General features: G+C 37.5%; 1 protein-coding gene across 1 annotated transcript in view; it reads left to right on the top strand.

The window, feature by feature from the left end:
* The window catches only part of Tbck (TBC1 domain containing kinase), a 131,353-nt gene that overhangs the window by 77,075 nt on the left and 36,733 nt on the right, over positions 1-17,545 (top strand). Inside the window, exon 22 of the mRNA XM_051185487.1 lies at positions 9,220-9,395. Within this exon, the coding sequence (XP_051041444.1) occupies positions 9,220-9,395 (176 nt within the window). The remainder of the gene's footprint in view (positions 1-9,219; positions 9,396-17,545) is intronic.

Below are 17,545 nucleotides of genomic sequence, written 5' to 3'. Positions count from 1 at the left end.
TTTCTGGTACCATGCTTTTTGCTGGTTCTACTGCTGCCCTCCATGTTTTCAGGCAGGCACAAGGATGTAATAGTAATCACACTTAAAACTGTCCAGGTTGAAGCCCCTGAACACCACGCAAAAGACTAATGATCATACATACTTTGAGATTATGTATTGATTAGGTACTTCCAAGACAATTAAGGAATCTGCCATCTTCCTTCGCTTGTATGTAACGAGTATTTTCTACTCTACTATCTTTCTGTTAAAGGTTCTCATCTTTGAGGGAAAAAAATAAGTAAAATGCCTTGGAATAATTTAAAACTCACCCTTTCTTCACAAATTAAAATGTCATCCAATTCATGAAATTTAATTAAAATAAGTTATTTCTTATATTAACAAATAATAGTTCTGGGTTTTTTTTTTCTGGGACATGGTGGAAATCAAGGTTTTATGGAGTTTGGGGAATTGGTCTGAATAGAAACAAGGAAGAAAATTTCACAAACCCAGAAGCTGTCTGTGCTCCACAGATGTTTTCTTGTCATCCCCAGCTTGCCAAAGTAAACAGGGGATGATTGATTAGGATTAAAGGAATATTTCTGGTCAGTTATAAAAATGTGTATATTGGAAATGATGATTGTGCATTTTCAAAGCAAGTGAATTTAGTTCCTTCAAAGCATAAGTGTTCCTATAAATGCTGGTGAACGTGTCTTTGATAGTGTTTTGTGGGCATATAGTAACCAGTGCTAGCACAACTACAATCTCTGAAGTTGGAAAGTTGGCATTTACATTTGTTAGAGCTAAGTAGTTGAAAAGGTAAAATTCTCTTGACCTTTGAAAACGAGATGCTTTCTACTGTGTGAACTGCCCTGATGCACGCTGTTAGTCACTGTATGTGATTCTTCTTACAGAGAAGAGCTAGGAACAATTAGATGACCTTTCTAAAGAAGCATAAAAAGTTGGTACAAAATTTACCCTTAATAACCCATGTTTTGTTTTTAACCATACTTTACTTGGGCAGGATGTTTTTCTCATGTAGATTTAGAGAGATTTCGTTTTTCAGCACACTGGGTTTATCATCTGTCCCTTAAGAACTTTGGAAGCAGACATGGACAGCCCTAAAGTATGAATGAAGACCAAGACCAACATACACACACAAAGTGTTAGATGATACAAGTGTTGAACACTTTTTTAGAACAATTTGTTGTTCTAGTCCACCTACAAAGGATAGATAGGTTAACTATATTGTACTCTTTCTAATTTTAAGGCGAGGGTCAACATTGATTTTTAACTCACTAATTACATTGTGTTGCAGGGAAATCCTACAGAATTTAAATAAGTGAGCAAAATAAATTAACTACAGACTCGTGAATTAAATTTCATCATTCTAGAGCTTATCCATAGTAGTAGAGAACTATTCATTGGTAAGTTGTGAACAGAAAAGTCATCAGTTTTAGCTCCTTCTACAAAGAATTCCCCAACAGCCAAGTGGTTAAGAGTGTGGAACATGCAGTGCAGCGGGGTCACCTGGTTTGGCCCTGAGATTCACCATCACCACCTGGGTAATGGCACCCTTAGAAAAGCAGCACAATCTCTGTGGCTGTTTCCTCATCCCTGACTCTGAGGATGACAATATTTCCTGCCTGTAGACCATGGTGCTAAGTCAATACAGGTGAAGAACTTAAAGCAGCAGGGAACAAACAATATGAATTGTGAATGTTATTAACACTATTATTATTATTATTATTATGCTTCTTGCTTTTTATTCAGTCATAATGTGCCTTCTTCTTAATAATATAAATGCAGTAATCTCCCTTCTTAGCTTTTTCTAGAAGTTCTTGAAAGTGAATATCATTCATAAGAATCCATTGGTACAGAATGCTAATGAGAAATTACCTTTAATATTAAACCTTCAATAGAACTCAAGACCTGCCTGAGTTTAAGTCTAGTTCCATCATCGTCAACCTGTGTTGAGGAAACTTGTAGTATGATGCTGCTTGTGAAAAAGCATGGTCTGCAGAGTGACATGCAGCTATGTTCATATCACAACATATTAGCCATGTGTACTGGCTAGTTTTATGTTAACCTGACACATGCTAGCATAATGGGAGAGGTGGGAACCTCAGTGGAGAAAATGCCTCCATAAGACCATGCCATAGACAAGCCTGTAGGGCATTTTCTTACTTAGTGATTGAGGCGGGAGAGCACAGCCCATTGTGGTTGGTGCTATCCCTGGGCTGATATTCCAGAGTTCTATAAGAAAGCAGACTGAGTGGGCCATGGGAAGTGAGCCAGTACATGGCACTCCTCTATGGCCTCTGCATCAGCTCCTGCCTCCAGATTCTTCCATTGTTTGAGTTCCTGTCCTGACTTCCTTTGATAATGAACAGTGAAGTGGAAGCATAAACTGAGTAAATATTTCCTCTCCGAGTTGCTTTGGTCATGGTGTTTCATCATAGTAATAGTAACCCTAAGACACTATGTGAACTATGAAAACTTATTTAATCTCACTGGAAAGAGAAGCCTACACAAAAGGAAGCTTTCATTGAAGTGCTGATAACGTGCTATAATGTTATGGTGACTACTAAAATAATATACAAAAAGTAGTTGGCATAAACCTCAAAGGGAAGTATGCCCAGGTAGTTTTTCTAAATACATGCATCACTTAATGTTTTGAATATATAAAGAATTTAAAACACCAAGTGCTCCTTTTTCAGTTCCTTACATCACGTTTTGCTAATACTTTGTCTTGCATGAAAAGCTCAGCAGAAAGTCTTAATTTGTCTTGTCTAGAAATGTTCTTAAACTTCTATTGCCTTGTAGTTTATGAAGTAGTGTCATTTTATATTCCTAATTAAGTACAAATAATTTTTCCCCCTGAACTTCGTTGACTTTTGTATGTATACCATGTCAGCACTAGCAGAAATCATGAAATCAGTCTTTGGCGTTTCTCATACAGTGTAAATGGCAGGGTGTTGTGAGAGAAATACTGAGCATTTCACAGCATCAGGTGAAACTAGATTGGACCACTGTAGTTAGTATAGAAATTTCCATAACTTTAACTCATCATATGGTAAGGTCTGTTAGTCTGTGGTTACCTGTCTTTGGGGTGCTTCGGTCAGATCCAGCTGATTTGCTTGGTTCATACCTGAGATGGGAGAGTGTGGACTGAGAAGCAGCAGGTAGAAAATTAAAGATACTAAGGAAAAGACAGACACAGAATAGAGTTGGAAGAGCATTCCAGTGAATACTGGTCAAAATTCTTCTATACGCCAACTAAAAAGGGAAAAAGGACAAAAGATTTCTTTACCATGACACAAGGATCAGAGTTTCTTCCTTAATTCCCCAAACATTTAATAACCACACCTCAGACCAAACATCCTTGCTATTTAGATAAGATATCCACACCCTAGACCTGTAGTGAGATATTTACTCTGTCCCCACCTGTTGCTCTGACCACACCCAATGGGGGTGGAGACAGGTGCAGATGTGACCTGGGGGTAACTAGGTCTGAGGTAGGGGACCCCGGAGCACTTTCTGATTTGTTGGATGGAGACAGAACATCTGGAGTTATCCTTGGGACAGGAACCTGTTGGCATTTATCTGTCTTTGTTGTAAGTTATTTTTCCCTAAATAAACATCTATTCAGCCTATCTGTTTTTCCAGATCCTTATAATTCCACAATATCTTGTGTCAGAAGTGGGATACGAATACTAGGTAGACCAAACATCTTTTAGTAGCCACACCTTAGAACTTTAGGTCTTATTACTTTAACCTTGAAAGGTAAAGATAGTTTTTAACTCTATGATCTTAAGTCAAGATGAAGCTGGGCCATTTCTGTGAGTCCTGACAATTCCCCCTTCTAAATTTAATTAGTTAATACCTCTATTTCTGAACACAAGACAGATGACTGTCTGTCTTAGGTTATTTTCTTTCACCTTCCAGCCTTAGATATCATTGGAAAACACATTCTGTCGTGTGTTACCTATCTTAGGTTGCCTGGAGGCAAATAGATCTTACTTGAGTGATTTACAGTGCCTTGGAGATGCTCTTTCCCTAATGTGATGTTCTGTCCTTGCTCATTCTCCTCACTGGACAGACCTTATAAGCAGTCCTTCAACATAGATAGCTGGGCTCCTGCAGGTTATTCTTTCTTTGAATCTCTATCGTACTATAACTATTCATTTTAGTTATTCTTCATCTGAAGACATTAAAGGATGGCAAAGGTGTTATCAACCTCAGTATCATGCACTTTTCTGTGTGGAGGGTATCTTCTGGTGTGCATATTTTATTCTGTTCATTGCGTTCTCTTCTAGTAAGTTAAGCCTGATATATATATATATATATATATATATATATATATATGTATGTATATATATATATAGATAGATAGATTATATATATATATATATATATATATATATATATATATATATATATATAGTTCAGAGTCCTGTTGTATTTTTGTAATGTTTTCATGTCTTAAGATATCAGCACTTAGAGTTTGTACTATCTTTTTACAAATCCTGTGTTTCAAATGTTAATTGTTGAGGGACTGGTGCCCATATGAACATACAGAGACTGTGACAAAGCAGGTACAAGTTCAAGCCAGACAAAATCCCAATAAGGATCAGGGGAGGTGGACACAGAGTCCCACCTCTAGCCAACAAGGGATTTGCAATTTGAGGGTAGGAGAGGGAAAATCAGTTTTCTTCAGTGGGATGACACCAGTATAATAGCAAGCACACTCACTGCCTGCCTCATGCTCAGTTGGAATTGGCCAAAACAGAATGAACTCCATGTAGATTTGTGTTTGCTTTGTTCCTTTTTTTTTTTCTAAGAAAATTCATGAAGTTGGTGTGTAGGTAGTCAGGGTAGGATCTGGAAAGAGTTAGGAGAGGGAAAAGAATATGATCAAAATATACTGTATGAAATCTTCAAAAAATAAAAATACTAAAAATGGAAAAAACAGTTGTTGAATCTAGTAGGTTATTACATGTTTTAATAGCCTAACATATTTTTGTATTAGAACTGAAGCTGTGGGACCAGAGATGGTTCAGTGTTACAAGTAAGGTTTTTCCCCGCCAGTCTGGTCCCACCGCCACTCCAGCCCCAATTAACACACAGAGACTCTATATTAGATATAAATGCTGTTGGCCAGTTACTAGTTTCTTATCGGCTAGCTCTGTCTTAATTATTAACCCATTTCTATTAAATCTAAGTACTTCCACGTGGTCTTATCTTACTGGAGAGAGGGGGCCGGTGGTTCTGCTCTCTCCAGTCTCTCTATGTTGACTCCTCCCTGCTACTTCCTCTTTCCTCCTTGTCTCTAGTAGGTTCAGGGCTGCTGTGTCTGTGGCCTACGGTAGTTTGACTGTTGTCCCTCACTGAAGTCCTTTCATTTTCCTTCAAGTCCCTTCATTTACTTCAGGTAAATGTGCAGTGGTTTAAGTCTTTGTTTTGTTTTAGATTTATCCATTTGCCTTGAGTATTTTCCTTTTAAGCCCTGGATGTATTTACAATTACATTAGTACTCTTTTATGTCAAGACCAATATCTAGATAATTTTTGTTCTGTTTCTCTTTGTTTCTCAATTATAAGAAACAAATATTACATTTTCTGCTTTGTGTATCATTGTTGATTTTATAGTTGGTATTGATAGACATAAATCATAGTCTGGCTTTTATCATTTCCCTTTAAAGAGCTTGGTCTTTATTCCAGGGTATTAAATACCTAATGGGCCGTTTTTCTGTCTTTATTTGCTTTTATTCTTTACTAGTATGTGTCTGGTTTAAAGTTTTTAAAACTTAGACCAAGAATGTAGCATTGTAGATCAAACTAAGAGGCTCACTTCAAATCTGGATCAAATTCTCCAATTTCTGAGCCATTAGTCCTCTTCATAAGGACTAGTAATACACATTGGATACTATACAAACTCACTAAATAAGCAGTAAGGTGACCTTTTCCTGTGTACCTGGAGAAATAGCATTTAGACTTGCACCCAAACATATATAACATTAATTCTCCTTTCTTCAGAAACCATGGTGGGAATCAAAATTCTTGGCAATGTAGGGATTCTCTACTTCTGCCAACTTTAAATCATTTTTAAAGTTTATGCACATAAAACTCATACTCTGTGAAGGAGATTTTTTTTTTAATCATTATGAAATTTGAGACAGCAGAGATCTTGAAAGCATACAAAAAAGAATAAGTCACCTGCAAATTTTCTCAAATTGAAGTCTCACCTGCTTCTTAAAGAACACGTTAAGAGTCCTTCATGACTCGGACGGAAAAGGATCCAACCCTGAAGTGCTGTGGCTAGTGAAGCCATCCTCAGAGGCAAAATAGATACCATGGTATGTTACCTTCTGTGTGTTCACAGAGAGACTCCTAGAAAGTGAGGTCTATCAAGATGAAGGAAACAATAAAATTAATGTCTTACCCCTGTTCCAGTGTCAGAGAGAGAGAGAGAATTACATATAGAAGAGAGCAGGAAAGTCTTAGATAATAGTACAGTGTCAGGGAAGCAGGGATTCAGTAGAACTAAGAAACAGTTCATTACCATCAGACAAAAGAGGTGAGAGCTTAAAGAGAGGTAGCTTTCTATCTCGACTTTAGAAAACAAATATAAAAAGAGAATGAATCAATTTTTTTAAAAAAATGAAATGTGCTTTTATCATAGTAAAAATATTTCAGTTTCTCTGAGAGATAATGATACTGATGGTTGAGGATGAAGAAACTTGAGAGTTAGAAAAATTATTTCACTCAGTCAAAAAACCTTGGAGTCTTGATTCAAACCTGACAGACCCTAACCAGGATTCATGCTTAATTTACAAATGTAAGGTTTAAAAAAAAATACCAGTGCTGTAGAGGAGAGATTGCTCTATAAAAATGCATATCTTGCAGTGTTTAAGATCTGTCTGCATTTTATTTTAATGTGGGAAAATGCTCTGGGAAGACTTAAATATGGACAAGTTAGGTGAATGGAGAATGGGGCATCTACCAGTTCTGACAAACAGTCATAGCGGATGGGCCCTCCACAGATGTTGAGGGCTCTCTGTACACCTTATGCAGAGCTAGGAGCATTCTGTGGAATCAGATGCAGGTTGGCATTTTCCTTTGCCAGTGACAGGTGGAACTGTGCCACCGATATGGATCACTGACTTAGTTTGAAGCTTTTGCTGGATGACAGATGTTTGAAACTGATTGGAAGACTGGAGAGACAAAAACCTATGGGCTGCATCTCTTTGTTCGTGGACTACATAGTAGCAAATAAAATTTATATAACTGATCGTTTCTTCTCGTTAGCTAATAAGTGTAATCTCAATCATTTTAGTTGAGTTTTCTAAAATGTTCATCTTTCTTTGTAAATATATGAATACAGCTCTTAAAACTTTATTTTTCTTCTAGTTGATGTTTGTCTTCAGGTTGATAATGGTAGAATTTTTTTAAAAAACACATTTCACTATATCAGCATCATATTCAAATAAATTCACTTATGTTTTAAATCTTCTTTATAGTATTTTATGGTAGTAATAACATGTGGAGCGGTGAAATCTAAAATCTGACGTCTTTGTGTAGCCATGGAAATAACCATCCGTGAAGCTGACAAAAATTTCTAAGGGCAGATAAAGTAATGGTTAATTGAGTAGCTGATCTTTTCAGAACTGCTGTTTGTATTCCAAATATAAATGAATCAGGATGCCCATAATCCTTTAGTAGTTCAGACATCCTACCCAACCAACACCCCTAACAGTCATTTTGCTCCCAAGTGTCTTAGCTCATTCTCCCTACAGAAATGGTTGGAGTGGGAATGGCCTGACTTACATTGGAAAAAAATTAAACAGACCAAGAACATATAATATAAACCCGTGTTAGATGGTAGGGACCCAATAAGGGCTATTTTCCCTTCCCCGGAGATTCTCTACTTCATGATGACAAGTAGTTCTAAATTCATGAGGCATGAATGTATGAATGGTAGCTTCCTGCTTCTATGACAAAATACTTGACATATATTACTTAAAGAGATAGTCTTTGTTTTGGCTCACAGATTCTGAGCTTTTGGTCTGTGGTTACTTGATTCTGCTGTCTTTGGGCCTGTTGGGCATCAATGACAGGAAATATATAGCAGAGGAAATAGCAAAGGAGAGCAAGGGGAAGGGCAGGGATTAAATGTCCTTCCAGACTTGCCAGACCACCTTTCGCCAACTAGCCTCCATCAGAAGTGTGTTTTATCAGTTAAGGTGTTTCCCCATCCCCATCCACCAAATCTGTTTCATGACTGTTTCCTCTTCTCCTTAAAGAGAAATAGAAAACTTACCTGTTTGAATTCTACACACATATTTTTATCCGTTGTTTATCTGAACTGACATGACTGAAGTTCTGCAGACAATGTGAGAATGGTTCTATTTCCTGACTTTAGGGATGAAGAGTAAGCAAAATTAGCCAATGCTACATACACTCCATCACAGTTATCTGGAATTCCTACTGCCTTGCTCTCCCTTCCTCATAGAAGTGGTTGATTCTTTGTTAAAATTGTTAGCCTCCTGGTGACAGTCCAGTCAAAAACAGTGGTTTGTAGTAGTGATGACCACATATGTGCACTGCCTCTGCATTGAGGGGGAAGAAAAAGGAAACTGATGAAAACTTTTCCTTTAAAAGTCATTTTAATAGAGTGCATTTGACCTCTATGTAAAACCTCATTTAACTCACAAAATATGATGGGAGTGTGCCTTCACTGAGGTTTGATCAATATTTTTCTGAATTTATTATGTTTTATTTACTAAATAGCTCTGAAACTTTTATTATATTTTACTGCAAGCTGTGGTAAATCAATATCTGAGTCTTTTGTTTACCTGTTCTTACATCTAAGCCCCTATTTTACTTTGCAAAGGAGAAACATTTATCCAAGTAAATCTATAAGATTATTAAATGAAACATATTTTATGGTATTTAGATGATCTACTAAAACACACAAGTATGTTCATGCATACATAAATAATGTCAAATAAAACCCACACATAATGACAGGTGTATATATTTAAATACAGATATGCATATAATAATAAACAATATTTCATAGCCTTCCAATCATGAATATGCTCATTAATGTCTACCTTGTTTTTTGTTGGAGACTTTCCTACTTATTTTTTATCTTATTCATGTACAAACTTAGAAATATTTTAATCTAACAATGCACTCCAAAGTCTATAGATTTTTCATTTTCTTATTTTCTGTCTAGAAATTGACATTGAACGCTGTGTACGAGAGTCAGTCAATCTGTTTTGTTGGACTCCTAAAAGTGCTACATACAGACAGCATGCTCAGCCTCCAAAACCGACTCCTGAGAGCAGTGGAGTTCGAAGCTCAGCGCCCTACTTCTCTGTTGACTGTACAGATCCTCCAAAGACAGACCTGGTAGGTATTAGCAGATACCAGTTACAAATCCTAAAGTATGGATTGTTGGTGTGTCCTTGCATCATTATTGCTCATAATAGTGTCGCTTATGTTCTTTTAATGTTGCTATTTCCCAATATAGGATTGTGTTCACATGGTTATTTCAGGAGACCTCAGTCTCCTTTGATGTTATATTGAGGAAGATTGCTTGGGCACATTCCTCTGACAAACATTATTTTATTTTTCATATAGCATACTAAATAGTAATACATCAACTTGTTATATGAGATTACAGAAGCAAAAGAAAAACATTTTAATACAGCAGTGTTGAGTTGTTGGTATAATAGGATTTACTTGTTCATAACAAAGGAAATGATATTTGGAAAACTATCCCATTACGTTTTTCAATATTGACCTTCTTATCAAATAAATTTAAAAATGTGTTCAACCTACTTGTTATTTACAACTTACGTGTTCTGAAGATTCCAATTTTATATTATCTTAATAACTTTCATGAGGTTAAATTCTAGTTAATATGCATGCATTGTTTTAGTGATAATCAAGTACATTTAATAGGGTAGACTTTAATGTGTGAAAAGAAACGTTTTCACATTTCCAATTGCAGCCAAATTGTATTTATTAACAACAGACAGGAACCTGGATGATAAAGAGGTGACAACCCCATGAGTATATGTGAGAACCAGTTATAAGAAGTTAGTAAAGGATCTTTTTTTTTTTACATGTCGATCCCAGTTCCCTGTATCTCTCTTCTTTCCTCCCTCCCTCTTACCCTCTCTGCCCCCTCACATGCACCCTGACCAATCCCCCCACCCCAATTCCACATGTAGGGCAATGCCATCCAGGTGGGGTCATGTAAATCTGTCAAGTCATTTGAAGTAGGGACTAGGGCTTCTCTCCTGTCTCTAGGTTAAAGGAGTATCCCTCTATGGGGTACATGCTCCCAAAGTCCTTTTGTGCATCAGAGATACATCCTGGTTCCACTGTCAGAGGTCCCTTAGACAGCTCAGTCCTTCTATCTGAGACCCATATTCAGGGGGGCCTGAGTCAGTCCCATGCTGGATTCCCAGCTATCAGTCTGGGGGGTCCGTTAGCTCCTCCTTGTTCAGATCAGCTATCTCTATGTGTTTCTGATAAGGTTAAGAACCTATACTAGGAAATAAATCTTCCAAAAGTAGAGTAGGCCTCACCAGAGAATTGGCATTTATTGTGATAAAAGGTGAATATTTATTTCAAAAATAATGTTTAAATTTGTTTATATGCATAAATGTTTCACGTGCTGGTATGTATGTGTACCACATGTGTGCCTCATACCTCACAGGTCAGAAGAGTATGTCTGATCCCTTGGAGCTAGGATTATGGGTGATGACTGAGCCACCAGGTGGATGCTGGGAATTGAGCCCCAATTATATGAAAGAGCAAGTGCTCCAAACTGCTGAGCCATCTCTTCAGCCCCCATATAAAATGTTTGTCCTCTTTTCTATGTTTTGGAAAGTTCAAATTTAAATGTTAATGTAAAGTAGATACAAAAAGTATGTTTGCTCACTATTCACTAAAATTAGGGTAGTCACAATTTAGATCCATATAATGCCATACTGTTGTATTACTTTTTCCCTTTCTTTTTCATTTTTTTCGTTGTTGCTGATGTTGTTGAGATAAAGTTTTCCTATGTGTCCCCAGCTGATGTAGAACTGTTATGTAGATCAGGCTGGCTTAAAATTCACAGAGATTGTCCTGCCTCTACCTCCCAGGTACTAGGATTAAAGTCCTAAAGCTCCATCCCTAACTTGTGTTAGATGCTTTAAAATTCTCTTATAGTAGCAAAACGACATGTACACTGTTTCATAGAGTTGGCTTCGGCCCTCCTTGTGTTGCATAACATTGAATAATCCACAGGGTCTCCACTTACCTGTTTATAAGTGCTAACACATGTGTTATATACCTTGTTTCTGTGACTAAATACAGAGACACTCAAGAATGAAAATGTATTTTGGCTTGCAATTTCAAAGGTGTTACTGTTACGTCGGGAGCTATGCAGTGGAACAGAGTAGTCCATGTGCTAAGCCAGGCAGCAGGGAGAGAGGGCTACAGAAAGAGGTCAGTCAAGGCACCGCCCGGGGACACAGCCCAGGTGACTTACCTCTTCCCCCTTGGCCCTGCCAGCCGCTGTCACCACCCTTCACAATGGCAGTATGTTTTAACCCACCAGTGGTTTAATTCATTCACTAATTCAGGGCCCACCAGTGGCTTAATTCAGGAAGCTCTTATCTACTCACCTCTGGAAATGTCACAAACATGCCAAGCAGCATGCCTCAGTCTCTTCTATGCATTTCTTAGTCGAGTCAATTTGACGAGATTAACACGCCATGATACCTATGCTTAGCAAAGTCGTTTTACAAATAATGTGTGAAGTATCCACTCAGTACATGATATATATAGTAAGACTAAACTAGTAGCAATTAATTTTACATGCTTAGTAATTCTGGAATAGAAATGTCAACACTGTAAGCTATATAGAACTTTATGACGGTGGTCTTTTCAGTCTAAATCATTTGTATGATGAGGTGGTGTTCTGGAATTCCATCTCTCCGCTGTGTCCGCAGCAGCACTGTTACTTTATGTTCCAAGGGCTCAAACAGCCAGGCAGGGGACGAGTTGGAGGCTGGTTTTCAAGAGAACGAATCTTTCTGGCAGTTTTACCCTAGTAATTTCAGTTTAAAATTTCACTTTGACCTTTACTTCTTAGTTTTAATGCCGTTTTGATTTTCAAGCCACTAAAGAATTGCCAAAAGAATTATTTCATCTCCTGCCAAGATCTCTCCCATCCAGTTTTTTCCTTAAATAGCAAAAAAAGGGGAGGAGGGAGAAGTCTGCTAGAGAATTTGGGTCATCGTTTACTAATTGAAGAGAACAGTGAGTAAAGGTATGAACTTTGATGAAGGATGAAACAGTTTCATTTGGGGAGGGGAGGGTGTGAATGCAGAAATCAGAGGTCAACCTTGGGTGCTGTTCCATCTCATTTTGAGACAAACTCTTTTGATGGGGCCTGGAGTTCACCAGTTTACCCCAAGCTAGCTGGCCAGATGTCCTCCTGAGTCCACACCCCCTGTGCCCCAGCCTAGCTCTTAAGGTGCCCGGGATGGTTCCGTCCTTCAGTTTGCGAGCCTAAGCCTTTGCCAACTGCACTTTCCCAGCCATTGGCTGAAATGGATTTTAACTGAATGTGCTTTTTAGGAAAAGATGGTAGTTAACTTTGGATATTTTTGTATCTCTTTGACAAATTTGATCAGCATACGAATTTGTTTATGAACAGTATAATTTAATTATATGCAATCTGTGAAAAAGTAAGAATTATTGTTCTTTTTCAAGATAGCCTGATTAAGAACACATGCAGTGGTAACTATGTACACATACTATTGTCATGAGTAAAACAGAACATTCACTGAGTGGTCTTCAACTTTATTAGGAATGCTTTATATGTTAACTAAATGCTTATATTTTATTATGAAATAATTTCTAAACATCAAATATAAACACTAGTGTGAAAATTTTAACCTCAATAATAAACTTTATATAATTTGAACAATTAAAAAAAATAGTCTCACAGGGCTTTGTAGTTTGCAGGTATTTGGGTATATTTTCTTCCCCTAAACTAATCTCTAAAAATGTATGTATGTATGTATGTATGTATGTATACATATGTGTATATATATAATCTATCTCATTTAGTACTGTAAAGTCATAATTTCTCAAGATTCCATTATTTTTTCAGTTTCACTAGGTGAACACTGACATTTACAGATGTCAGTTGTATACTCTTAAACAAGATGCATGGTTCACAGTGAAGTGCACAGAAAAGCACAATATGTGATACAATATACATATTGCTAACATAATATCAAGAGTAAAATATTGACCTAAAGTCTGACTGAACTTTGTTAGAGAAGCTTTTCACCCATTCTCTTTACTGTGTGTGTTTTCCAGCTATCAGTCCTTTGTCAAGTGAATTGTGGGAAATGTTTCCTCCCACTCTGTAGGCTGTCTTTACCTTGATGCTCAGACCAGAGGTGTAACTCACCATGTCGTCTTGATGAGTTGATTCCTTGATTATTGGATGGTGCACTTTGGGACTCATATTCAATTTTTTACCCTGAAGTGTGAGTATAGCTACTCCTGCTCGCTTCAGGGTTCCTTTGCTTTGAATATCATTTTCCTTCCTTTCCATCTCTGTGCCTATAGAGGTGATGTAAAATTCCTGAATGTGTGTTGTTGGGTTTAAGTTATATTTTTAAATATCTTGAACCAGTCTGTTTCTTTTCATTGAAGAATTCAGTCCATTTTCATTTATTATTATTGATAGATAAGAACTTACTCTTGTCTGTAGTTATCTTGGTTTGAGATGTTTTTTCTTTAATTCCTTCCCTGTTCATCTTTGTGGTTTGATAATGCTTGAGTCTTTTCATTCCTTTTTGTGTATCTGTTCTTCTCATGGTTTTTATATTCTTCCATGATGGTACCTGTTTTACAACTGATCTTAGCCAAAAGGCCAAGAATCAATGATACCTATCTTTGATTTATAAGACTGATCAAAAAGTCATAAATCTGTTTCACTTTTCTTAGAAAGGCTCTATTTCTCCTTCAGTTCTGAAAGATATCTCTGCTGAGTGTAGTATTATCGGTGACAATTTATTTCTCTTTTTCAGAACTGAAATATGCTTTTCCATTTCCTCCTGGAATACAGTTTTTATGGGTTTTTGTTTGTTTGTTTGTTTTTGTTTTGTTTTGAAACAATTTGGTGCCTTCTCTTACAACTTTTGAAGGTTTTTTTTTTCTGAACTTTTGACAGTTTGAATATAACATGCTATATGGAGACCTTTTCTGGTCTTGTCTATTTGGTGTTCTGTATGTCTCTTATATGTGGCTATCATGTCTTTCCCAGAGTTTGGAGAACATTCTACTCCCTTTGCCATTAACTTCTCTTTGCCTTCCTATTCCAAAAACAAACAAACAAAAAGAAAAACAAAAAAAAATGTGAATATCTGTTTATTTAATGGTGTCATAAGGTCTTTGATGCATACTTCATTCTTTCTCATCTTTTCTTTGGGGTTAGAGGTATTTCAGAAGACTTGGCTTCAGTGCAAATGTTCTCTTTTCTACATAATCTAGTCTATTAAGGGGGCTTTTAACAAAATTTATTTTAGTTGAAGTATTTATCTCTTAATATCCAAGAATTTCAAAATATGTTTCTTTGCTGAATTTCTAGTTCATATCCCAGTTATCTTTCTAATGTCATTGAATAGTTTGTTTTCTCTTGAATTTCATCAAACTTTTAAATAACCATTTAAAAATATTCTTCATGGTATATTTCTTCTGTACAGGTGTGAAATCTATTACCAACAAATTTTTGCTGAATGCTTTTAGAGGCATGTTGCCTTGAGTTTTCATATTTCTTGTGCTCCTGCACAGAGATTTTTCTGTCAGATTGGCTAATCTGAATACAATTCTAGCTGCATTTCTAAATTGGCACCACAGTGTAGTTCCCCTATAGCTTCCTTGGCTATGATTAAAGACTTTGGGCACAATGCAGATTGAGATTGACTCAGAAACCCACACTGTCCTAAGAGCCACACAAAAATGGGGACCCTTGCAGGTCCAGCAGATGTGGTGCTGATGGCCATGGCTGTGTGGTTCTCACTGTATGTTTACTCATGCAGTGGGAATAGCGGGCCCTATCAGGTAACCAGAATTTCATCAAGCCCTGTTGGTTCTACTGTGCTCCTAGCAAGGCCCTCTGATGCTGACAGCCCTAGCAGTGCTGGGAGTCCTAAAGCACTTGCCCTTCGGTCAGACAGTGGCTCGGGTCCAGATGCTAAAGAGTCATTGATAAAAACCATGCCCCTACCTCTGTGGTGCTCATATCCAGTCCTAACTTCAATGCATTGTTAGACCAAGTATAGGAATGGAAGCTGTATAAATGAGAAGGCACACAGAAGCCATAGTGTTACTCTTTGCTGGCAATAGCATTTGTCAAGGGTCTTGTCTTGACTGGTATGCGTGAATTTCCTTGTGCACCCAGGGCTGTGGATCAAAGGTTTTTGTTGTTATTGGTTTGAAAACAAAAGTTTTCTTCCTTTAGCAGCAGTGTTTACTGCTGTAAGTTAATGGTTGGCTCTAGAGTTGTCCAAGGCCTGCCTAAGGCCCTGCAAACCAGTTATCAGTAGAAAGTACAGGATTACCTCTCCACCTTTTCTATAACAGCCATTGCAGCATGGTACAGTTGTAGAATGGGACAACAAGAAACCACTGGGTACTTGGCTTGTGGTCCTGACACTGACATTAGTTCACAGGAAGCTAGCCAGAACCTTGGGCTCACAACCAGAGTTCTCTAACCTGCTGCTTCTCAATAGTGATGCCCTCCATTCCCTCTGTATCTCAGTAGTTATCTCCTACAGTGCTGCTTACCCAATATCCCGGGTCAGTCCCTCATCTGGGCCAGGGTGGGTTCACAAGGTGTCTATGCATTTCCTATATGTCAGCATAATATCTAAGGAATCCCAAAGATGGGAATATACAGGGCTTTATGGCCTCTAGATGAGTTCAAAATCAGACATTAGCTCACAACTCAAGTGACTCCGGACTGTAGGCTTCATTTAAACCAAAAAAATAACCCAATAGGAGCTTTGGAGATTTGGATATAGTTTTTACTACCAAGGCCCTGACATAGAGATGCTGCAATTTTAATATAAAATTGTTTACAGTCTAAGTGTGTGGTTTTAAATATTAGGTGTGAGCTCTTGATACCCCAGAACCTACAAGACTCTCTTTCTAAGCAATGAATGATTCATAAATTTTATATATTATTTGGTTGAAACAGGGAAGCAATAAAACAAAAAATAAGACCACTTAACTCTTTGAAATAAGGAATAATTTTAAAAGTAAAAATGGGAAATCCTTAATTTTATGAAAAAAGAAAAATCTATCATCTGATGAGCCTATTATGTGATGCATATATATTTAAGATTGAATGTCTTCTAAGTGGGTTGTTTTCTTGATCGGTATCAACTGACCATCCTTATCTCTTTTGACAAGAATGGGTTTAAATTGTTTTGTCAGATATTAGAATAACAGTGTCTTCTCGTTTCTTTACTTGGAATAGATGTCCTTATCATTAAATTAAGATGTGTTTCTCAGAGATAGCCAAAAGTAGGATTCTAATTCGGTCTACTAGTCTACATCCTTTTTTGTGGGTAAACTGAGACTGGTGATGTTCATGGTAATTATTGAAATGTGTATATTGCTCCCTTTGTTTTGTAGTTTAGTTTAGTTTAGTTTAGTTTAGTTTAGAGAGCGTCATAGAATCATTTATTTTTCCTCCTATATTCTGTAGTTTCTTGGATGCATTTCTCTTTCTGGCTGAAGTACTCCTCCCAGGGAAGTATCCTCTATCGGACTAGCTTCATGATTATAAATTCCTATACTCTTGCTTTCTTTCAAAGTTTGAAATACATGTCCAAGCCCTTGCTTCCATGGTCAGATGGAAAAGTCTGCTGTTATTCTGTTGTGCTTGTCTCTGTGACTTGACTTTTTTTCTGGTTTTTGGTGTATTGTTTATCGTGTGTGTGTGTGTGTGTGTGTGTGTGTGTGTGTGTGTGTGTGTGTGTGTGTGTGTGTGTGTGTGTGTGTGTGTGTGTGTGTGTGTGGTGCTTTCACTAATAATGATGCAAAGAGTTTCTTTTCCAGCCCTGTCTGCCTTATTCTCTATGGTCCTGGTCTAGCTGTGCTTTTAAAGGATGCTCTTTCTTCTCTGGGGCTCCCAGAACCTTTGCATGTGGGGTTGTCTTAACTGTTTTATGGGCTGTGGATAGCCAAGGCAAACTCCGCCCCACTGTGGTTGATGAGACCGGACGTGGTCAGGAGTGGTTGGCTGTGTGATGCGCAAAGCACACGGATGGATTAGTGTTTGTGTTTAGTTCCCACCTTTTCCTGTTGGGACCACTGAGAGAGGGCCTATAGCTCGAGTTTTGTAAATTTCCTGGCAGGAGTCTTTTAGTCTAGCTTGGACCTGGAGAAGTAGCTGCGCGCATGCTAGGCATTTGATTCATTTCACGTTCATGTGGACGGTATCTGTTCCAGTTACCTTGGTAAATACGTGG

Source organism: Phodopus roborovskii, unplaced genomic scaffold, assembly GCF_943737965.1.
Source record: "Phodopus roborovskii unplaced genomic scaffold, PHOROB, whole genome shotgun sequence".
NCBI classification, from domain to species: domain Eukaryota; kingdom Metazoa; phylum Chordata; class Mammalia; order Rodentia; family Cricetidae; genus Phodopus; species Phodopus roborovskii.
Note: the sequence above shows the minus strand (reverse complement) of the source record. Positions and strands in the feature narration are given on the sequence as shown.